General features: G+C 38.8%; 2 protein-coding genes across 13 annotated transcripts in view; one reads left to right on the top strand and one right to left on the bottom strand.

Moving 5' to 3' along the window:
• The first annotated feature begins 8,268 nt into the window (after positions 1-8,268).
• Positions 8,269-14,324, top strand: LOC129246404 (probable cytochrome P450 6a13). The gene is made up of 2 exons (XM_054885210.1): positions 8,269-10,081; positions 13,419-14,324. Exons 1-2 carry the CDS (start codon positions 9,019-9,021, stop codon positions 13,949-13,951), a joined length of 1,596 nt encoding a protein of 531 aa, XP_054741185.1. The 5' UTR covers positions 8,269-9,018; the 3' UTR covers positions 13,952-14,324.
• Positions 14,325-14,546: 222 nt separating this feature from the next.
• Positions 14,547-24,816, bottom strand: part of LOC129245744 (KN motif and ankyrin repeat domain-containing protein 1) — an 88,170-nt gene continuing 77,900 nt past the window's right edge. For 5 of the 12 annotated variants that reach the window (XM_054884097.1, XM_054884096.1, XM_054884098.1 and 2 more), the window contains 7 exons: positions 20,412-20,884; positions 18,826-20,354; positions 17,090-17,761; positions 16,785-17,031; positions 16,443-16,655; positions 16,069-16,269; positions 14,548-16,002 (listed from right to left, as the gene is read on the bottom strand). In XM_054884097.1, coding sequence (XP_054740072.1) covers positions 15,841-16,002; positions 16,069-16,269; positions 16,443-16,655; positions 16,785-17,031; positions 17,090-17,761; positions 18,826-20,354; positions 20,412-20,884 — 3,497 coding nt within the window. In that variant the 3' untranslated portion in view covers positions 14,548-15,840. Of the gene's footprint in view, positions 16,003-16,068; positions 16,270-16,438; positions 16,656-16,784; positions 17,032-17,089; positions 17,762-17,840; positions 18,144-18,825; positions 20,355-20,411; positions 20,885-20,958; positions 21,062-24,816 lie in introns of those variants that run through there. The other 7 variants (XM_054884094.1, XM_054884095.1, XM_054884093.1 and 4 more) reach the window with 5 other exon arrangements.

Raw genomic sequence — 24,816 nt, 5'->3', positions numbered from 1 at the left:
TAACAATAACAACTACTTCACTTGTTTGATACGAAAACAACTGTAAAATTATATGAACAAATTGCAGCATTTAGTAGTTTTATTGAAGCATTAAAGCCGCCGGCGAGCGCTGCTCTCATACCGCTGCCGATTCTATGTGGCATAAGGTAACTAACTGGCAATGGCGTTGAAGCGAAGCGTATCAAAACAAGCCAAGCAACTCCGCCAATGAAAGCAATAAAAAGTTTTGCTGTGCAATACAACGTACAGTGGGTAAATGTGGGTGATCGATATTGAGATTGAGAATTGCAATCAATAAGTGCTACGGTTGGAAGAATGCAGAAGGTGGAGCATTTTGCGCTAACGCTATGAGGCTTTCAGTGAATTCTTGACTTGACGTACGTTTAGTATTTTTTTGTTAAATTTTTTTTTTTTTTTTTAAATAATTTCTTTCTTTCCACTCTATTTTCCATTACCTTCCCTGTTTCCATTACGCTAATCTAACTTCTCATTTTTGTTTACAAAAGCTGACTAATTTAAGATTCCTTTTAGATTATCCCTTTTGGGCCTAAACTCACATTACGTAAATGTGTATTCTATCACTTTTGAATATATGCAGACCTCGTACCTCATAGTAGCCTTAAAATCAGGTGCTCTCATTTATGTATTACCACGTATTTCTGTCATGAAAAAGCTACGGAATAAAATCACAAAATTCTATGGTCCTCGATTTTTCGAAAGCTCACAGATGAGATGTCTGTACATTTTCTAATGTATTCTTATTAAAACCAGTTCCTATTATTTCGCTGCCTTTCAGTGCAGTGTATGCAATTTTCCCTCAAGGGAATATTTGCTTATTATAAATAATTACTGCAATTAAAATATTCTCATATACAAATATTATTGATATGAATAAATATTATTAATATGTTCCAAAAATTTGTGTAGCAAATGTGCTGTCTTAGTCCACTGTGCACAAATGTTGAGCAACATCCGAAGAACCCACAAGCCATCAGTTTTCTGCAACTCCTTCATTACAACGCAGCTCAGTCTCGTGTGTGATTTCCTAGCGTGCGAAAGCGGCAACCCTACAAATACTTGTGAGTTATCATCAGTGTCATTAAATAATCGGTGTCCGTTTACGTTGCAGCAGTAATCGCGATTGTCTTCTTCTGTTTCTTTAGCTTATAGCTCACACACAAGCCAAACTACCAGTAAGCGCAAGGCACAAAGCACGAATTAAGCGCGCTGCACTTATGACGCGCCTACCGAAGTCCTTAATATTTCGACGCCTTATTTATAGTGATGGATTTCGTTTTCAAGTTTAATAAAATGCGCTAATACGCGACTTGTATTACAAAATCGTGGAGTATTGTGCTAAACTTCCGTTATATCAGCTTTGCGTTCAAAATATAGACTTTCGAGCAGAAAATTCGTGAATTCTATTGTCGCGGCCTGACTTTCCGCATCGAAAACAATAACTTAAGCGAGTCGCGCATGGAATTTCGCTTCGAGGGTAAATAATCTTTCGGTCACTTTTGTCCTACTTTGGAGGTGTTCGGCAGAAAATATCCACAACTTCTCCTAAGACTGCGCTCAGAGAGTCCTTCAATAACCTGAACATGTTTTAGCATTCCACTTTTCGTATAGTATGTATTACGTATTCGAGCCAGTTAAGAAAAAAAAAATTGTACAGTGATTTTGTGTTGTTAGAAATTCTGTGTCTGGAATTTATGTTTTATTTAGGAGTTTTTGAGACAAACTCGATCAGCTGAGCTCTCCCACAATATTTGTTAGTATTGAAGTGAATGAATAAAAATTTTTCAAATGCTGAGACTGAGTTATGAATGCTTAAAGGTGCGATTTTTTGAGTGCAAATAAAATGACGAAAAATTTGATGTGCCGATTTCGAAATATATTCTTACATATAAGAAATTGTTAGAAGATCCATCACCTAGATGTTCATACGATATTGGATGGAAAGCCAAGGACAGAGACAGGCAAAACAATTCATTTTTTCTTCTGGAGGGTTATCAAGTAGGCACTTAAATCTGGATAGAGAGGCCTCACGAACTCTTATTGAATATTAAACGGGATATAAGTCTGCGTTATCCTATCAGGGCACGTCTACCATTTTAGCGAGCTGGGCGATAAAACACTAGACATAGCCTCTGCGAATGATCCATTGGTAATATGGAACATAAAGTCCGTACTGAGATTCATTAGAAACTCGCAGTTCAAGCACAATAGACCATATGAAAGGCCGCAGTGTTCTATCGTCCAATAAAATAATAATAGCTTGTAAAATTTAGAAATGGGAACTATACGAGTTAAGTGTTTCTTCCTCACACCAAGTTTACAGCGGATTCGCCTTTATTTTTACAATTTGCCTAATACACCCCAACCCTGGCATGTTTTCTGTCCTGCCACAACAAAGATCCTGTGCTATGTTCCCGCTAACTCCTACCGAGCACCACATGCGCCACCTGCAAGCGAAATAAAATCGAGGTCGAACGCTCGGCAACCACACTGTGCTAAAGCAATCGACAACAATAATACGTGACACAGCCGCAAAAGCAACAGAGCAGCAGATACTAGATAGCGCTTTCTGCACTGACCCTTGTAGCTGTTTATTCACTAGTGGAACATTTCAGCTTGCTGGCGCTGCGTCACCACAAATTGCCCTGCTACAGGCACACATCCATACATTTGCGGTACTAGAGCGCTAAAATGTGAATTTTCAATGTAAAGGGCGACCAATTGTGGCTGTAGATGGTGAAAGTTCCAGCACTACTGCCTGCTGTGGCCTACAGAAACACATCAATACATTTGCAGCTCTCGAGCGCTAAAATGTGATTTGATTGTAAATATTTGGATGTGGTTGACAGGCCCTTTGATGTGGAACGCCAATTAAAACGAAAGGTTATAGCGAAAAAGACAACGAAAAGTGGTTATGCGAAGCGAATATTTGTGAAGAAAAATTAATAGTATAAAATTAGGCAAATGTATTTGGGCAATAGGCGGTTGTGGGCTGAGCAGGCGCGGAGGTATATTTTAGTTGAGTGTTAAAAGCAAATTCTGTTTCGTGTTGCTGACTTAACGCCAACGTGCAAATCAAGTTAGTCACCTATGCAGCGAAATGCACTGCAAGAAAAGTAAAAAATAATACAGTTATGTGAGCAAGTAGAATTAGCTTCAAGCTGCTGAGTGATTATGCAAACATAGGTACATAACAAAAATATTGGGTGAAGAGAAATGTTCTGAGCGTTTTCCATAACTCTTCTTAAAACCAACTCCATGCAAAAGGTTACCAAAGGCTTTCTGGCAGACCTTCGTTTCCTGGCTAATTCATTAAGTGCTCACTTTATTGTCCACCTCGACGATTCCCATGTTTTTATCGACGTTTAGGACGTTTAGCCTGGTAGGCTCATCTTCGACGTCCATAGTACTAAAACGGAAGCGTTGGAAGCACCGTTTTGTTATAGCATTCCATACTGTATTAAGTCCAGCAAATCGAAATTTTACCCGCCGACTCGTAGAACTGAAGAAGAGATCGAAATTTTAGATTTCTCCAAAGATCTATAAATTCTTGTGACTTAATGTGATAATAGTAGTAAAATAACAAGCATTTGCATATACAAGGAGGGGCTGTTAAAAAATGAATCTGAAGCTAGTTTTAAAAATATTTTTAGATGACAGTAATCTTAACACATGGGCTGAAAAAACACGTTTTTTTGTTCAAAATTACTTTTTTCATCAACGCAATTTGCATCGAGACCAATGTAATCATTCCAGCGCCACTCTATCATTTCAATACTACTTTTGTAGAAAGATTTATCTTCAAAATAGGTGTTGGTTTCAGCGATAACCTCTTCAATCGACCGAAATTTCCTAACCTAATAAATAATAACCTAATTTTCAAATTTTTAATGAAAAAATCAAAAGCTTCCAAATATTGTAGAACAATTTCGAATATACTTATATATAAAGGGTTACCGGGAAAGTCGTCCTTAAGATACATAAGGATATTATTTACTAAATAATTTCTAATAAACTCGTTTATATTACGAGATGTCCAAAACTTAACCTTTTTGGAGATATTCTGCTTTGAAGATTGTTTAAGGGGGGACCCTCATTTATCGGGTCAAAAAAATCGATTTTTTGGAAATAATTTTAATCTATTCTACAACTATTTAAGAATATACTTTCAAAATTTCAAGTCGATATCTGTATTTTTGAAGGAGTGACAAAATTTTTAACAGGACGCGACGGGTGGCCTGATCGCCTGTATCCAAAACTTTAAACGCGTTTTTCTCGAAACATCATTTTTCGATTTTGTGTACACAATTGAGAACGCTGTATTGAACCAATCAGGCTTTACAATAGCTCATTTTAAAGATAATTAAATTGTTTTCAATGTGACATTAAGTGTTTTTTTTTTAAAAAAGATTTTCATATTTTTTTGTAATTTTAAAGTCAATTTTTATGCATGAAAAATCACTTTTAACATAAAACTGGGTAAAAAATATCAATTTCGACATTTTTTTTTAAACCAAAATGTCACATCGAAGGTATTATCCTAAAGTTTTAAAAAAATTTGGTTTTTTTATTTCAGAAAAAAATTCAGAGCGCTAGAATGTACACAGATAGAATGAGGTGCCATGGACGAGGTGTATATTTCCATACTTAAAATGTTTTTTTTCTTCTCCGAAAATTTTTGTAGACAGTCAAGACATTTATTTAAGTACTTTATGAATTACAAAACGTTTGAAGTTATTTTACCTGAGAAAAAAATTCCCAAAAATGATGCATTTTTCGACCGTCTAAATGAGGGTCCCCCCCCTTAAAAGCATGTTTTTGTTTTTTTGCTGGAACTTTCCACTTTTTTAATTTTAATTCAAGGATCCAATTTTTTTATGTTTTTAGTTGAATAAAAATTATCAACAAAATTTGAATCAATCCCCGAAAGCTTGAAATGGCTGCGTGATAAAGTTTTGAAAATTCGACTTTTCACTAAGTATTTCCTACGTCACAACATTAAAAAAACTGTATGACAACTATTTTAAAAACTAGTATTTCTTTTAAACTATCGAAAAGGTAGAATATTATAAGAATAAAGTAAATGCTCAGGCTAAATCGATAGTCAAACATAACAAAAATCCAAACAACCTGTTTAGTACCTGACATTATTTAAACAGTCCAAAAGCTCGGGTGAAATTTTTTTGGGGAGTCTCTCTAGAAGCAAGAGGCACGTCTTTTATCAATTGGCGTAAATGGTTCCTTACAAAATTTTTCTAGTCCTACCCGTTCAAGCAATCGGCATAAATAATGGCCCAATTAAAAAATTGGAAAATTCTCCCATCCACAGATTGACGCTAAATCTTCTCTATGATCCTTTCATTCTCGTTTTATTTGGTTTCCCCTCGTCTTTCAGAGGACAATAGTAGGCATTGTGGCAGTTAGTAATACCATTTTTATTGAACTTAGACTCACCTGTGCACAAGATTTTTTTTAAAAAGGTGCATCCTCGACAACGGCAGCGAGTATAAATCTGCAAAAGTCTAGTCGCCTCAATGGGTCTCCATATACTTTCACTTACCCTGATGTATGATGATGACCATCTAAGAGAAGAAGTAATCTTCAAAAAACCCCTCCATAAGCTGCAATTTGCTTACCAAAAAGGGAAATCCACAGTCACAGCACTGCACACACTCGTTGTCAATATAGAAAAGGCTCTAAATCAAAAATAAATAGCCCTCTGTTCCTTTATGGACATAGAGGGAGCCTTCGACGATGCAAATTACAAATCCATGGAAACAGCACTCGAGAAAAGAGGTGCAAACCCTATATTAACACATTGGATAAGCCAAATGCTTAATCAGAGGATTATTAAAGCCTCGTTAGGCCAAGCTGAACTAAATGTCACAACAATAAAGGGATGTCCGCAAGGAGGAGTTCTTTCTCCACTGCTATGGTCTCTACTAGTTGATGACTTGGTGCAGCACCTAAACAATAAGGGATTTATAACCATTGGTTATGCAGATGACATATCTGTTATAATAAAAGGCAACCATGAAAGGACACTAACAGACTTAATGCAAAATGCCTTAAACGCTACATGGGAATGGTGTAAAAAGAAGGGGCTGTCGATCAACCCTAACAAAACCACAATTAACCCCTTCACAAGAAAAAGAAAGTTGGAGTTTCCTATATTGAAAATAAATGAAACAGTGATAGAACTAAAGGAAGAGGTCAAGTATCTAGGTCTAACCTTATAAAATAATATAACAAAAAAAGCCACGAAATCCTTGTGGACAATTATTAGGGAGATCCTGGGGCCTCAGCCCTAGTATGGCCCTCTGGATATACACCCAGATGGTTAGACCAATCACACTGTATGGTGGAGCAAATCTATCCAACAAACAGCGATAACCAAACTGGGAAAAGTACAAAGGCTTGCTTGCCTATGCATCACAGGGGCTATGAGGACTACACCAACAGCTGGCATGGAAGCACTCCTTAATATCCCACCACTTCATATAGCAATCCAAGTGGAAGCAGCTACGCAAGCACTTATGCTACACATGAAAGAAAATTTCAAATTAGGCAACCTCACCGGTCACCTAAGTATCCTAAATAAAATCAAAAACACCATAAGCATGGCTCAAGTCTCAGACATTGACCCAACCCTCTGTTTCACAAAAGGATTCACAGTTACCTTTTCTGAGAGGATCGAGTGGAAAACAAACCCAAAATGGATTAATGATGATTCACAAAAATGGTACACTGATGGATCAAAAACACCTTATGGTGTACGAGCAGGAGTAGTGGGGCCCAGAATCCACAAATCATTCACTCTCACCAGGGACACCACCAAGCGGAATTATACGCAATAATGGAAGCAGCAAACATCATGCAACGTAGAAACCACAAGAGAGTAAAGATTAAAATACTCTCGGACAGCCAATTAGTTCAAAAAGCTTTAGATAGCTATACCTACAACTCAAAAACTCTCTTAGAATGTCACAAGGCACTCAATAACCTGGCACCCAAAAACAATGTCTCATTAATTTGGGTACCAGAACATGAGGGATATGATGGCAACGAAAAGGCAGGCTTTCAAGCCAAAAACGGGGCAGATGTAAACTTCATCGGACCTAGTCCTATGTTTGGATTCAGCAAAAACAGACTAAAACAAAAAGTAAAATACTGGGCCAAAACTCTATTAAATCAGCATTGGAACCATGTAGAGGGTCTTAGACACTCCAAAAAGTTCCTCAGCTTCAACGCTAAAAGAGCTAACATGGCCCTCACGTTAAACAAAAAGAGCACTCGCACTCTCACAGGCGCCCTCACGGGTCACTTCACCTGCAACAAAAACCTACATAAATTAGGCATAACTAACACCAGCACCTGCAGATTTTGCTGCGACTCTTCTATAGAACATCTCATCATCGAATGTCCGGGGTTGACGCGTAGAAGGAAAAGGTTTTTAAACAAGTTCATGCTTACAGATGAAGACCTTCAATCACTCCCTCAGAAGGAGCTGGTACAGTTCATAAGCATACTTAACGGTCAATAGACAGCATAGGGTGCACAAAAGATCAATATGGTCGCAGTGATAAAGGGCCATACCTTAACCCTTTACTACCATTAACCATTAACCATTACCCTGATGTATAGTGATATGAATACTTTCCAGAATATGCATTAAAAATCACACCTTACAATGCGACTAACCAGAGAGAAGAGAGGTGTAATGAATTAAAAACTTTTGGCTTACACTTTTCTCGGACTTCAGATTTTTGGATCAATAGCATAGTACGCTAGCGAAAAGTTTATGCACGAAACTGTATTTCCAGTTCCCGGGGTAAAGTTAAGCTTTCGGAACTTAGATGCCGCACCTCGTAAACCCGGTACCTGTTTCTGAGTTAGGCGGTGACTAAACAAACATTTAGCATATTGCTTATTTATCTTTTCAATGCGTTTCTTCGATATTTTCAGCAGCTTATTTTAAATACTTTGTACGGCTGCATATGTATGTATGTTTTCATGTATGTATGAGTTATTGCATGAGCATCCGCGCTGCTGCCCACACCGACGCTGCTGCTAATTTTGGCACAGCGTCTGTCGTTTTATAGAGCTGTTAATTGAATTTCGAAACATTGTGGAGCCGCTTGCGCATAGTCCAGCACTGGCGGACCAGTTTTTCGTTCATCTGCATAAAATTAAACAAATATGCGCAACACGGAGTAGAAAAGCAGAAGATGTAGCAGCAGCAGATGGGGAAGTATTTAGATTACTTTTCGTGTGTTCAGTAATTTAACTTGCAAATAGTTACATTCCGAGTCGCATAATACACTTATACAAAACAGCGACAACAGCATTGAAAAAACAAAATCTACATAATAAAAAACATAAAACAATAAAAACCAAGTATGATAGCCGCGGATGCGTTAACGTTGCGATACGCAACAATGACACAACGATTAGCGTCCACACCAACATCACTTTCACTTTCAGGGGACGAACGCCACCGCCTATAGTCGACCGCATCGGCGCAGCCCAATATTTTGGCTGCCCTCAGCAGTAGCCGTGTTTATGTTTTGATTACAGAAGCGCGTGCTTGTCTTTCGTGCAACTTCTGCAGCTTTCCGTATTTCTTCATTATAAATTTAATTTTTTTTTTTTGCCTGCACTTCTTCACAGATCAGCGACTCGATATTTGTTGTGTTAATTGACGTTGTCGTCGCTGCGTTTCTTCTTCTTCTCCTTTAACTTCAACAAAGTCATACCGGCATCTACTATTTTTCCTTAGCGCCAATTCCATTCAGCTGCCAGTTGCGACAAAGCCGTTAAACGCCATCAGTCAAAAAGTCTACCTGAAAGCCAGCTAGTTAGCAAGCCAGCTCAGCTTAGACGGCCAGAGCCAACGCCAAGTCAGTCAGTCGAGCAGTTCGCAGCGAAGCGGTCCATTACCGCTGCCTTATTGTTAAAACTAGAAATATTTTTTCTGCATTAGAAAAACCCCACTTTGGCATGGATCCGTTAACAGTGCTGATACTTTTGCTAACCGCATTGACGCTAATTTGCATCCACTTGCATCGCAAGCAGCAATACTGGGCAGCGCAGGGCATACCGTTGCTCAAACCATACCTATTCTTTTACTATGGGCGTGGTCGCATTGGCACCGACTGTCACGCAATCGATATACCCAACGAAGTGTATCGCCGCTATCGGGAAACGGGCGTGCCTTTGGCGGGCATGTTCATGCTCAGTGATCCGCTAATCATACTACTCGACCTGGAACTTATCAAGCATGTGCTGATCAAGGATTTTGGCAACTTTAGTTATCGCGGACTTTATCATAATCTGCGTGATGATCCACTAATGGGTAACTTGGCCGCCATTGATGGGCTTTACTGGAAGCGTCTGCGCGCTAAGCTCACACCTTCCTTTACCACGGGCAAAATGAAGTTTATGTATCCCACGCTCATTAAAGTGGGCGAACAGTTGTCTAGTGTGGTCGAAAAGCGCCTCTCCGCCGAGGGGGTGATCGATGTTAAAGACCTGTCTGCCTGCTACACCACCGATGTTATTGCGTCCTCGACACTTGGTATCGAGTGTGACAGCCTGCATAATCCGAATGAAGATTTTCGTCTGATTACCATGAAATTCTTCGAGGAATATAGTGTGACGCGCGATTTGATTAGTCAGCGTTTTCCACAGCTCGCCAAAATGCTGCGCTGGACAAACACGCCCAGAACGGTAACAGATTTCTATATAAAAGTTGTGCGCGACAACATAGCCTATCGTGAGGAGCATGGCATAGTGCGTCAGGACTTTTTACAAATCATGATGGATCTCATCAAAACGGAATCGCTTACCATGGAAGAGATTGCAGCGCAGGTGTTTGTTTTTATCATTGCGGGATACGAGACTACTTCGACGACCATGACAAATTGTCTGTGGGAGCTGGCGGTGAATGAGGACATACAAGATTTGGTGCGCGAGGAAATTGTGCGAGTGTTGCAAGATCACGATGATGTACTAACTTATGATTGCCTCAAACAGATGACCTACTTGGATCAAACGCTGAAAGGTGAGTGGTGGCGGATGTGATGGGTTGCTGTAAGATAACTTTAAGAGAAGTAGAAGGAGACAAAGGGAAAGTGCTGGTTTGTGAGTGAATCCTTAAGGAACACAAATTTTAGACCGGATTTTAGAATACAGGTGGATGCATATATATAGCTTTTTTCATAATGCAATAATCTTTTTTTAATGTCACCAAATGAAATTAGGTCGGGTTTGTTTATCTTTTCGTCACGTTCAAAACTTCTATTCCACCAACACTTACGCGACCTTGTTTTTAAGAATTCTACATAAGTGCCTGTTTTACCTATACATGCATACAGCACACATATATACATACAATGCACAAAGGCAATTAGAACTTCCAGTTTTCGCTTTAGCTAAGACCTTGAGCGTAATTTTGCTAAGTGCTCAGTCATGCACAAAAGTTTACACTTCAAAAAAAAGTAAATAAATAAAAATTAAAGTGGTTAACAATACCTGTCGAAGTGAGCAATTACTTGCACAATGAAGTACAAAATGCATAAACACACAAACATAATTCACTTTCAAAGATTAAGTTTTTAATTGCTTAAACTTAAACTTACTTACTTGAAGTAGAAGACTATTTTATAACTAATATTAGTAGTGAAAAACTGATTAGTGACTTAGATATTCTTTTAACGAATATAGGCCAAATTTGTCTTATCACTGGCCCACCAATTATCTGCCTCTTGAATGAAAACCGTTCTAAGCCGGAGTTTACACGATGGTAGAGAGACGTCCGTGATGAAATGCCGCGTGATTTACAGTGGCGAGCATAAGTGACTGCGTGATGATTTTTTTTTTAATATTGACAATATTTTTTGAGCTCGGATTTTCTTTCTTCTTCTTTAATCCAAATCATATAAATCAAACTTAATACAAAATTTAGACAAATTCTACAAACTTTCATTTAAACTTTCTATTTTTTAATCCGAATCTTTGAAAATTCTAACTCGTAAAACCTTTTAGATATTAAAATAAAAGTCATCCTGCACTCAGTTTTGCTCGCTACTGTATTTTTTTCTGAAAGATAAGGACCGAGGGCGAAGTAACGTATCTTACTTACAAGCAGTCTAGTCCGAATAAAACTCTTTTCATAATAAGAAGGATGTCCGTGAATTTAAAATTTCTTGAAAGGTCACTCTATAGGCCCGGTAAATGTACTTCAAGTCTGAGAATATTCTACATTTCACTTCTTTACTGACTTTAAGTCTCCTTAACCATATTCCGTTCTCCGGATTTTCCAGATGCTTCCGAACCTTGTTGAAACCAGCTTAGATGCAAAGCAGAAAGCTCACAAATGGGCTCAGGAAAAACGAGGCTAAAACGAAGTATCTGGGAACAATAAAGGCAGACTTATGTCGGCTATCGTGCAATAGTAATGCGAGATTAACGCTGCCATAGAAGAAATACGCCAAATGCCAGCGTCCGCTAACTGTTTCTCTTTCGTTCGCTTTTGGTTTCTTATTTTGCTACAAAAGGTCTAAAAATAATGGTTGGTTAATTCCACACGACACACAGAGGAGCCCATACTGAAACTAATAATTTAGAAAAAAGTGGTAATATATTTTTACAGCATATGAAAGGCTTAAACGGTTTCATGACGGCCGAAAAGGAAGAGAGAGTCATACCGTCACAACGAGAATGTATGACAATCGAAAAAAATGGTAGTCTGATGTGATCTGGCATCTTGCTTAGGTTGTTGAAGGTCAAACTATTAGTCAGCTCTACAACTTCCACCTTCATGCGGAGCTGCGTGAAAGAATAAGGAAAAAATTAGTCGAATTATGGAAGGATAATTACTAAAGAAATCAACCAGGACAAGTCGCCAGCTCATTACGCATTCTTTGCTAAGATATTTTTAACGAAGTACCGTCTCCCGTGTCCGTCCTTATTAGACGAAGACAGAGAGAGAAAGCTTGAGTTTATTGATGCTGGGAAAGAGAAAATGGTACGCGTTTTAAGGAGGTAATAGAACAAGGCTTCCAATATTGATTCGAGCAATGGAAGATTCGCATTATGACATATATTTAGGGATAAAGATGAAGGATGTACGTGCATATATTGAGGGTGATAATAAGTGAATATATATGACGATTAAGCCGCTGCCATAGCCACTGTAGAGTTTGTGCGTGAATGCCATTCGGTAGAGCGCGGGTTCGAGACCCACTATGACCATGAAACATCAAATGATAGTGGTCTAATAGCGGCCGCCCCTCGGCAGGCAATGGCAAGCCCCCGTATGTATTTCTGTTATCATAAAAAAAACTATCTGTAATTTGAAGGCGGTATAAAACTGTAGGTCCCTCAATTTCGTGGAAAAAAGTCAAGACTCACCTCAAAAATTGGAGGAGGAACTCGGTCAAACATTTAACAAAGGATGCAAGGATGCACGTGCTAATTATATAAAATATATGAACTCAAACTAAAATATTTTACAGCGTCAGTGGCGCTATTTAAGGGGTAACACCACTGTAGAAATTTCAAAAAATTGATTTTTTTTTTATAAGCTTAAAAAATTCTTTGAACCTTTTAAAATACAGAACAAAAAGTTTTATACGTTACCGAAGTTTATTTCATAAATATTTTAAGCTTTTAACCAAGCGTTAGTGACTGCTACCTAACGACTTCTCCAAATTTCCAAACTTTAAACGCGTTTTTCTCAAAACACGTTTTCTGAAATTGGCACGCAGCATAACTCAAACAATTTTAAATATTTTTAATCAGGTTTTTCACTACGTCTGTATAATAACCTTCTTAAGAGAAGAGCGTAGGGGATTTTCGATAGATTAATTTAAACGATTGTTATAATTATTTAAGTGCCGTTTTTTAAGTCCAAAATAGAGTTTTTTCCTTCAAATGCTTGCTAATTCCACAAAAATAAATATTTTTTAAATCCCCTACGTGTTTCTCTAGCGATTTTTATCTAGATTAAGAAAAAAAATGTTTCTTTGTTCCAGATTAAAATTTGCACTCTCTGTGCTGCGTGCCGCGGAGCTCCTTCAAGAGAAACCACATTACAAAAATGTCTCCAATGCCGCCATTTTGTAAAATTTCTCGATCAAACTTTGTAGTTTTTTATTTTAGTATATAAGTAATAACTTCCCAAATCAGAGTGATTGTTTCCCCTTTCCTTCTATAGAAAAAAATTCTTTAAAAATCGTGTTTATTTTACGCGTGTACAGTGGTGTTACCCCTTAATAGCCACACCTTGTGAATAGGCAAATATTAAATAATAAACTCTACCTAAATGTGTTGCCTAATAGTAGTAAATCTTATTTAATTGGTGTAATATTACTAATTACCTTTTTCTTCTCCCACAGAAACCCTGCGCAAGCATCCCATCGCGCCCGCCTTAAAACGTGTCGCCTACGAAGACTACAAAGTACCTGGCACTAATTTTACCATCAAAGCCAACACTACAGTCCTCATACCATCCGAAGCCATACAACATGATCCAAGCTATTACCCCGATCCAGATAAATTCGATCCGATGCGCTTCACAGCCGAGGGCATCGACGCGCGCCACCCGATGACATTCCTGCCATTCGGCGATGGGCCACGCAACTGCATTGGTTTGCGCTTCGGACGCATGCAAGTGCTCATCGGTTTGGTAATGCTGCTGCGTAAATACCGTTTTAGGGTGGCACCAACTACGCCTATACCGATTATTTACGATAAAACTATTTTGTTGCGAGCGCCAAAGGGAAAGGTGGAATTAAAGTGTGAGAAAATAATTGAAGAGAACTATTTGAGTAATATCAGCAAGGGGGCTAGCGATGAGCAGAAAAATTTTGTTCTAAGTATAAGCGAAAAGCGGGAGTTTGAAATTTTGGGTGACGAGAGAAATAAATAAGGGAGGAAGGATTGGGTTTGGGACTGTGAAAAAAGGTAATTGCTTTGAAAGTCGTTCTTAGCAGCTATGCAGTACGCACAGGAAGGGTATATAAATTAGAAAAATTTTTGGAGTGCAATTGGGAAGTAGTTTTTTTCAAGCATACTTTTGAACAAGCAACTCATTTCTTTCGACTCAGCCGCCAAGCATTCTATTTAAAGGCAATATTTTAATTCTTTGATACAATGTTTTTATTGTTACTGCGACGCCGAGTCATGCGCCACGTCAAAATGGTTGCATTGCAAAAGTCTACAAAATTATATGCAAAGCTAAATTGTTTCGAAGAACGTAAAGCTAAGTAGAATAAATAGAGGCAGGTTTTTGAAATAGTCAGGCGCTACCTCCGTCATTCCTTCTGGTGTTTAAAACTCGCCTACCAAATGTGACTCTAAAGCTTTTGGGAAAAGAAAATATTTTATACAAAATTTATATTAATATTGTAATATACTTACATGTATTTTACAATTAATGGACCTACTTATATGTAGATATATATACTATATGTATATAGTGCTCTCATGAAAATTCCATATTTTATGCTTTTATTTGTCAAATAAAATATTTTTATTTTTTATTTTAAAAACCTCGTTCTTGATATGCAGAATAACGGGCGCATATGTATTCTTACTACATTTAATATATAAGTAAATTGTGTTTATTTTAAAAACTGCAAGTAAGTAATTACAACTAGTTTTAGATTACATTGAGTAGTATGTGTATATATGTATATGTGTGCCTTACTTTCGTTACTATTGCTAATTTCGTGTTTTCTACTAATTAACTGTTTTGCTTTTAAAAATTGACTGAAGTGAGATTATAAATTGTCAATCATTTTTATTCTGATTTTATTTTAAACATTTTTCAGATCATTGTCCATACATGTGTTGATATGCTTTTTAGTATGTATACTACACTTGCGCATAATGTTTGGCAATTTGAGTGTATAAATATTTGTTTCTTTCTTAATTTTGAGATTTTAGTTTAAGCGTTTTTAGTTTTTATTTGTTCTGCTGCTCTAGTTAGAATTAATATTAAAAACTCGGTGTAAGTGCTCAAAATTAAAATTTTTCGAAAACTGAAATCTGGAAAATTTTAAAAATTTGTGAAACAAATTGAAAAATTTAGATTTTCATTTATGTGTTTTTCATTGTAAGAGTTTAATATCAAACTTTATTATTAAAAAAATATTTATGAGTGCATTTGTATTAAAAAGTGTTTTTTTTTTTTGCGAAAATTTCATTAGAAAACTGCAAATATTAAAAAAAATTTTTTTTCATGATTTTTTTTCTGATGTTTTCTTTAAATTTGGGCTTTTTTTAACGTTCAAGATTTTTAAATGTCATTTTTTTCAGTTTTCGTATTTTTACATTATTAATTTTTTTTATAAATTTCGCTGTCAAAACTGATGTGGAATGTCAGTGTGTGTGTTAACCAAATTGGCATTAACAACTGATATGGCTGCTGTCTTTTCAAAATCTGCTCTACTAAGTACGCGCACATTTTTTCGAGAACTAAAACCTAACCTTAAATGGTATTATCATACTACCATACATAACTCCTCTTGACCTTAAGTGTCAAGCTAAGTGATGTTTTTTAATTTATGTATGTATTTGCTGCCATTTTATTGGCAAAAAATACTAATTTTAAGAAAGAACTGTCTACTTTGTTCGTAAAATTTTTTGGCTGGCATCGTTTACATTTTTTTTTTTCCAGAATTTTAATTCACTTATATTTTTTTATTAATTAAAAATATCTTCTACGGAAATATACTGCGCCATTTTCTTTTTCGCAAAAATGCATCCATCTGCCCCACCTCTGCGCGTTTTTTGTCTTCGTTCTGCCTTCCCCACTCACTTAGCAGGCTTCGTGCGTCGCGGCAACTCTAGCGAAACACGCGTTGCTTCACCACGATTGGGCTGCTTGCTGCGCAGCATCTGCTCGTGCACGTACAATAGCAAACCAAGATCGCGATGTCCAGCCTGCCAGGCAATCTTAAAAGCCGTAGCGCCATCCTGGAAGGGGAAAATGATAAAATATTTAAAATTTGTTTAAATATCCAACATTTGATTTCTACGCACCACATCCACTATGAGCGAATCGCAATCAGGCTGTGACAGCAAATGCTTGACAATATCGGTGCGCCCATGTTCCGCCGCGCACATTAGCGCGGTGCTGCCGTCCTCGTCCTGTATGTTGATGTCAGCGCCAGCGGCCAACAGCAGCTCTACCATCTCGTTGTTACCATGGGAAACAGCCAGCATCAATGCGGTTTGGCAGTGCTGTTTGAAGGGAAGAACAGGTGTTTTGGGGAAGAAGTTTTTGAGGTTTAAATTTTTTGCCGAATTTTTAAAATATTCATTAGCGTAGGAAGGAGAGGAAGCATGCATAATGAACCACATATGAGTTTTTCTTTGAGTCCCACAAGTTAAGCAATAGCTTGGGCATTACCTACCTTTTTGGCTCGTATATTGACATCGGCCATCTGGAACAGTCGTTGTACGACTGTGCGATGCGCAGAGTTTTTCAGCTTTGCCAATGAGACGAGCATCACACAAGTGTATCCAGCGTTATTCATTTGATTTACATTGCAAACCTTTGAATCGAGTAAAATGGATACGACGTCAAAATTGCCATGCGAGACCGCATAGTGCATTGCTGAGTTGCCCTGAAAGACGATGTGAAATGGAAAAGGGGAGCTTAATAGTAGTATATTAATGAATGAATTTAATTAATCAATAATTCAATATTTTATTTCCATACATAACCTACAGGAAAAATAGATGTAACCACTTACATTAGCATCCACCATATTGACACAGTACTCCAACAGCGCCACCGACATTTCCTCAAAGCAGTCCAAGTAATCTTCTACCTCATGCGGATTTGCCTTCTCGGTGCTCGAAACGCGAAACCATTCCTGCTGTATTACCAACTTGGACGCTTTCAAACTAGCCGCCGATAAAGACTTAGCATCAATTTTCTTCAACAGTGAATTATTGATGGTTTTCAGAGCGCTTAGCATCTCAGCAGGCGGAACAAATCTGAAATTTTAAAACGTAATTTAGACAGCGCAAATTTAATGATTTCAGCAGCGCTCACTTTTGTCGTGGCTCCGCCTCTACCATTGCTAGCTTCTGCAGCAACGCCTTGGATGGTGGCCGCTCCGGCATTTCACGCTTTTCCAGCTTCGACTCCGCCACTTTCACCTCCTGCGCTGCTGTTGTCGTTTCAATTCGTTCCTCTTGTTTGTTTGAGGTTTGACTAGATCTCAGTGTTGTTGTCTTGCGACGCGCACCCTTTGACACATCAACTTCTGCTGCAACATCCTCCTTTTCTTCACTTCCCTCAGCCAATACTGCTGATGCTGTTTCGAGCGTTGACTGCTTCAGTTTGTCATTGAAGGAGCTCTCCAGTGAGCGATAAGGTGAGGCGCCATCTTTGTGTGGTGCCGGTGATGCATCACGTGACCAACTGACACTCACGCGCTTCTCCTCTCGCACAATCACTCCATCGAGACTGGGTTTAAGTGACGTCGTCTCGTCATCTTTGTTAGAGTCTAACACCTCGGCGCGTTTTTGACTGGCATCGGAGGCGCGACGTGAGCTTGCAGCCGACGATGGGGCAGTGATGGAAACTTTTGCTATGGGCGATGCAACCTTGGCGCCGACAGCAACAGACCCGGCGGTGGGTTCAGTGATGAAGCTCTGTGTTTCACTGGCGGACTCCGGTGGCAGGAAATGTGCGATCGATGGCGGCTTCTCGTGCAGCGAACTGAAAGCGGAAGAGGTATTGTGTTATTTAGCAAAGTTGGTAATTTAAATCTCCTAATATTACGCTTCACTTTACATACGTCAGCAAGAGCGCGGAGCAGCCACTCACTATCAGCGGATAGCAAGTGAAGCTGCTAAGACCAGAAAACATTTATGAATCTCTGGTTTATCTGTTATTTCTTTTTCCAGCACAATGAAAGTTGGGCACGTACGAGAAGCGCAGAAATAAAAAATTTACATACACCAAATAACAATAACTAAGGAACTCTGCAGCAAAAGAAAAATAATCCAAAAAAGCTAAGTACACGCGAGTGCGTCCGCGAATGCGTGAGTGTAGCGCTGTTGAAGCGTCGTTGCCGCGAACTGCGTGACCAGCACTTGAATTGAGCTGGAGCTGCTGGGAAAATATGTATTTGTGGGAGAGAAGATTACGTTGAAGGTCATTGCAGCGTATGCGAGCGTAAGCGCCGCACGGTGGGTCACAGTGAGGCAAGATGGAACCCATTTAAAGTGCTTGTGGAAAATTGTTTCAAAATTCAAATTAGAGTAAAAATTCTGATATCAAATAAGAGGCTCGCCCAATGCTATCGCAACCATTGCTATCACAACAATACCCTTTTTATTACAATAAAGTTTTTGTAGCAGTGAATCCATTAAAAATTGCTTACATAGGTATATTTATTTTTACTATCTCTTGCACGGACGAAACGCCTTACTGTGCAGCTCCAATTTTTCGTTGGTGCTGAGCAAAATTGCAAGACGCATGCGCCATTCATATGCTAAAATAAATATTTAGCCGTCGAAATGCCTTCAAACGTACACAAATAGCGCTTCTTGAACTGGAGTGGAGCAAAAGGTTAGTGGAGCAGGTCAGGGTGACCAACTAGGGCAAGGTACACCACACACCATTCATTACTACAGCATCGCAGCGAGAAGTGTGTGTATGCGCTAAGGTGTGTTGGGTCTATTTGTATTCACCGCAACATTTCCTTAGCAAAGTAGCGAACCAGTCACATATTTCTCACCACCACTCAACACATTGTATTTACTTTCGCAGCTACTCACCTCTGAGCTGGCTTCTTTGCCTGCTTCTCTGGCGTTGTCGTTATTGTGTAGGTATTCTGCCGCTGGAAGGTGCGCCGCACCGGACTGGGACTGGGTGGTATGTTTGTGCGACGCGGTATGCGCGAGTCCATAGATGCACTCCGCACCGGTGCGGGTGGACGCGGCCGTGGCGATGGTGGTGATTGTGGAGACAGCACTTTCGAGAAGTCTTTGGCCAAATTCTTTATCGCGTCCTTGCACGAATCACAGTAATTATCAGCGCAGGCTATGGAAATATGTGGCTTGACAACGTCACCACAACCTATGTCACGTTTGCGCACCGACTCTGTATTGGCGGCAGTGTGGCGTATGGGCGCGGGCGGTAATGTATTTATGCCATAATCAACAGTGAGCGGCGGGTCTGTGTTGCTAGCAGTTGTGCGCGTTACTGGTTTTGATGGCGCGGGCTTTTCCTCTTTCTTAGGTGGCTCTGCTACAACAACAGTCGCCGGTGGTGGGACATATTCTTCAGTGCTAGTTTGCGTTGTGCTGAGGCGTATCAGATCGCGTGTATCCGTTTGGCGCGTCTCGCACTCCACCTCGCTCTGTATGCCAGCGTGACGCTGCTCGGGTGCGCATTGCACACCAACGGCATGCACGTAAGTGACGGCAGTTTGGCTACCGATATTATGTACAGGCACTGGCGTATATTGGGTGCCTGTGGACTTGGATATCCGGCCGAACCGCTCATGCTCGCCCAACGAAAAGGTTTTGCTGCGCAGAAATCCAGGTGAATCGAGTAATTTTAATGAAACTGATTTGACTTTAATGAATCCGGGGTCTTCAGTGCTACAGCCGATACTGCGCTTAACAATGCGACACTTTTCACATAGCGGATCTAATATGTTATCCTCCGAGCAAGCTGCAGAACGCACTTCCGGACGACATGTGACGTAAGCCTCGCGCGTTTGCGGGCTAGCCATCACGCTCACCGAACTCTTAAGTACCTTCGGCTCTGCTGCAGTCTGTGTAATGCTGTCCACACAACGTGGCGCAGACATTTGTGTGCCAACGTGCGCCATCTTTTTGAGCTGCTGCAGCGCTCGTTGTTCTTCGTAATGCGTTATCGCCATTTGTGTATGCTCTTCTATTTCCCTTTGCGAGTGAAGCGTTTCGGTGATGCTACGTAACTGCTGCGCAGGACTTGTACCCACACTACGAACCATATGCACTGGACTACCGACAGCAATATCGCGTGTCGCATGCAGGCCACACATAGTGCCCACATCGCGCTTAAGCGTGGCAAGCGTGCGCAGCTGTCGCTCGGAGCTGGTTGAATTGGCGCGCAGGCGAGAGCCCAAACTTTCCAACGAGACGGGGCTAATGCGTTGCGGTGTGAACTGTGACGGTGAACCATTTTTCAAACTTGCCGCTGGACTAGGGGAGGCCGAAGGACGCGCCGGTTCACGTGCGCGCTGCAATTCATCTTCTTTGCGCTGCAATGATAGTTGCAGACGTTGCTTTTCATCGCGTAATTGCGTCAGTTCATGCTGTAAATGATAAAAGTAAGGAGTATATTTTATTTTTCAAATTAAAACGTAACAAACCTGTAATTCTGGTATAGATTTGACCTGCTCCTCCAAATCCTTCATACGTTTTAAACTCAGCGCCATCTGCTGGCGTATGCTGAACAGCGTTTGCGCGTCGGTAGCAGCGCTTGTCTCCGCGCCATTCGTTGCACCAAGTGGAGCGAATTTGGACGCGGCAATGGCTTCACACGGCGGTGCCGCGCTTTCCGTCTGCAGTGGCTTTCTATCAACATCATCTGTGTCTGTCAGATCGGCTTCGCCGTTCTGGGGACTCAACAACTTTCGCGGTAACGGCGCATGTCGACGTGGCGGCGGTGGTGGTGGCACCAGCTGTTCTACCGGCGACTTGGCATTCGCCGCCACTGTGGCCTGCACATATGACTCATACTGCTGCTCGGCAGGTGACTGCTTCTGATGGACAGGTAATGCGGCCGAGGCCTTGGCTAGATAACGTGTGGTTTGCGGTGACTTATTGCCAGCAACGCATGAATCTAAAATGAAGGGAGCACAAGAAGAAAAACGGTAAACAATTAAGTGGAAAGTGTTAGTCCCTCGTTTCACACACATTTTCGCTTATCATTCGGTTTGACTAAAATGATTTTGATGCGCAAACGTTCCATTAGCGCGCACAACAAGCAACTGAGGAACGCGCTGCCATGCAGAGTCAACGGAAGCTAAGTTAAGTGGGGTTTGTGTGTTGACGCGGTTAGCGTGATATATTTTTTGGCAAATTGCAGTTACCACTTTCCTCCGTTCGTTGTCATTGCTTACCGACTTCTTAACGGTTATTGCCTTTGTTGTATTGGTATTGCTTTTTGTTTGTTTTGTTTCCAGCTAAATCTCGAACTTATGCAATAATTTATAAATAAAACAAACTCAGCAGCAAGTCGTCAGCGACAACGTAAGCTCTAACAAAAACCAAAAGCCAGTTCGACCTACTCGAGTTGAAGTTTTATATTCCATTGTCATTTGCATTTCGATTTACACACACCTCTGTTCATAATAATAACAGCACCGCATCGTACAACGTTTTTAATATTTATTTATTTTTTGTTTGTACTACAAACCAAAATCCATATACAGTACTTCAAAATTTAAAACTTTGTAAAAGCTTTGAAAAAATTCAAGAACTGTTCATAAAAATTCAAACTTTCTAGAAAATTTGAGTTTTTCGAAATAGTCTAGGCCTACAGATTTTTATCACATTCAATTTTCGTATAATATTATGCCAGCTAGAAGTGGCTCGCAATTCGCATTAATTTTTGTTCATTTTTTTGTTTGTTGATGTATTTTTTTCGACAAAATGGAAGTTCGATTTTTTTTTGTATGGCGAAAATGCAGAAAACCCACCAAAATTTCAATTTAAAAAATCAGCGCGATTTTTCAGCTACTTCAAACTTGCACTTTATGAGACTAAAATTTAATGGGCTGTAAAACTGCATCCGCAGAATTTTTCTAAAAATCCTGAATAAATTGTTATGAAAATTTTTAAAATTTTTTTTTATTTTGTACAAAATTCTAAACTTAGAGTTATGTGGATTTTGTTGTAGTATAAACTACTTTTTATAGAAAAAATTAAATACAAATAAAAGTTTAGTCAAAACTTTGCAATATGCGGTGCTATTATTGTGAGCACAGGTGTACATGCATGTTTCTTAATCGCAAGCGTCGCAATGCCAATAAAATAGGCCGTCATGAAGAAGAGGGAGGAGCGAAGAGGTATTTTAGAGGTATTTATTTAGAAACGAAATTATTCAAGAATTCCATGCATATTAAATCTCAAGTTTTAGAGCTTTTGGTGACAAATGCAAACTATTTAAGAAAACCACAAAAAAGTTTCATAGCAAAAGCATTGCATTCTCTAAAATTTTATTAAATATTACGCCAATTATTTCATTATATGTATTCGGTCAAAGATATTATGAGGCGCAGGTACATATACAGGGTGGTCCATATAGCGTTTGGAATTGGATCCATCGATTTTTTTGACTTCGACAACAAAAATAAAATTCGTACAAAATTTATCACTTTTCGTTTCACTGCAGTTGAGAAATATTCCAAAACCTTCAAAAATCGAATAATCAGCCGAACGGTGTGGCAGTTCACCGCCTAGAAGCCGCGCTTTCATTCCATTAGACTATTCTTTGGGAAGCGCCGTTAATGATAAATATTATGCCAACCATATAGGTAGAGTCAATTCAGGAGTCGAAAAATTAAATTAAGTTGCCATTAATTAGACACATAAGTGGGAAACTCACAGAAATGTGATGAAAAATCGGCTTGGTAAAGGAGATTGTTGGAAAACCAGCTATGGAAGTCATCCGAATGAAATTGAGCTCCGTATTTAATTTGAAATTGTATTCTTTCCAAAAAAATCACTGAAAAATATGCATGCGTATTTTATTTATAGCCAAATTAAATAAGCTTCCGAATGTAGATCACCTTGTATAGGTACAAAAAGGTTGAGCCAAGGTCAAAACAAATTATGATGACTTTTTAGCTGCATTGTATTTTTATTCAGGTAACACCGTGCGACAAAAATCAACTTTTTGCTTGTTATCCAGGAGCTTTAAAGATTTTTGAAAATGTAATTTATGAAAAAATGAAAACCTGAGTATGTAGCATTACTATACAAAATGTATAGTTTCACATGCAAATGACATTTTTCAGATAACTTCTACTGTTATGTTACATAGTCTTCCTCACTTTTTCACAAATTTTCAGTGATAATCCCCTGTTAATGTCTCAAGTGCTGAGTTTCGAAATATTACGTTTTTTGAGCTTACTAATCTGTGAGAGGCTACAGGATGAAATCTACTTTTTTAAACAAGCGTGTAATTTCAATATCTTATTTATCTGTTTTTCTAATTTTCAATTTGGGTGTTAATCATTAGCCTCTTCTCGTGTGGCGCAGTAGTCACCAAAGCTATTTAGCAGAAGTTCACACCAGTCAGGGAAGTTTTTCATGATTATTTTACAATTCATAATGGACAGTTTCGCTTTCTTAACGATGAAAGGCGAAGCCGTTACAAAACAGATGCTGAGTACAAATGATAAGTTTTGCATACAATGCGAAATCGTTCAGTTACTTGTAAGAAAACAGAAACCTAAAAAAAACTTAAAACTGAACCCTGGTGGTCCCATTGATGGAAATGTGCGTTGACCTTGAAATCCGCCATGTAACGAATACCCGATTTTTTTTTTTTATATGGAAGAAAACACCATCAACAAAAGAATTGTCAAAAATCAACGCAATTTTTAAGACACTTGAAACTTGAAATTAACAGAAAAAATTAATAAGCTATAAAACTACATACTCAAAATTTTTCTACAAATTCTGATCCAAAAAGTGTAACATTTTTGATGAACATTTTTTGAAATTTTTTTTAAATATGCAAAAAGTTTGCAACATGGATTTACATGGATTTTTTTAGGAGAATCAAATATATTTTCTTCAAAAGACTATTAAAATTAAAAGAGAAATAAATAAATTGGCAAAACATTTCAATAAGTCCATGTCCTACAGTTATTTAATGCAGTGTATCTTACAATCGTACAGAGAGGATATTTAAAGTCTTCCAGGGCTTAGTGAGATGACACCGACTCAAGTTCATTGCTTTTTTGCTTACTTCTCCACACCTAGCAGCAAAATAAATTTAAATATCTACTTATTTCAGCTGGAAGGGAGGAAAATGGAAAAAAATGGCGGAAATTTCATAAAAAAAATTTGAAGCAATACAACATCACCAAATTAATTAATGCTATGATAAACGGCGGCCGCCGTAGCCGAATGGGTTGGTGCATGACTAGCATTCGGAATTCACAGAGAGAGCGTAGGTTCGAATCTCGGTGAAACATCAAATTAAAAAAAAAGAAAAACATTTTTCTAATAGCGGTCGCCCTTCGGCAGGCAATGGCAAACCTCCAAGTGTATTTCTGCCATGAAAAAGCTCCTCATAAAAATATCTGCCGTTCGGAGTCGGAAAGTTCAAACTGTGAAACAACATCAAGACGCACACCACCGAGGAGGAGCTCGGCCAAACACACAAAAAGGCTGTACGCGTCAATTATATATAGCCATATATATATGATTAAATTGATATTGAGCAAGAAATTTTAAACTTAAACATATTGAAAATACTATACAAATTCTTAGCGCAAATGAGGTACAGCCCGTGATAAAACGATAGCACCTACACATTTTCACCAGCTTTAGCTATTTATTTTTTTTTATTTTAATGCCGTTGAGTTTTTATAATTTTCTTCCTTGGCAGTGTTGGGCATTTTCTTCATACAAAATTTCGTGCTGTCGTTATATGGGAAAATGCGATACAGTTTCAAGAAAAAAAATGTTAACAAATCAACGGTATTTTTCGGCAACTTCAAACTAACACTTCATTGTACTAAAATTTAATAAGCTATA

This window comes from Anastrepha obliqua, chromosome 4, assembly GCF_027943255.1.
Source record: "Anastrepha obliqua isolate idAnaObli1 chromosome 4, idAnaObli1_1.0, whole genome shotgun sequence".
Classification (NCBI taxonomy): domain Eukaryota; kingdom Metazoa; phylum Arthropoda; class Insecta; order Diptera; family Tephritidae; genus Anastrepha; species Anastrepha obliqua.
Note: the sequence above shows the minus strand (reverse complement) of the source record. Positions and strands in the feature narration are given on the sequence as shown.

Coding starts and splice junctions, on each gene's coding strand:
- LOC129246404 (XM_054885210.1), top strand. CDS start 9,019: ATGGATCCGTTAACAGTGCTGATACTTTTGCTAACCGCATTGACGCTA. Junction 10,082..13,418: donor CTTGGATCAAACGCTGAAAG/GTGAGTGGTGGC, acceptor CTTCTCCCACAG/AAACCCTGCGCAAGCATCCC.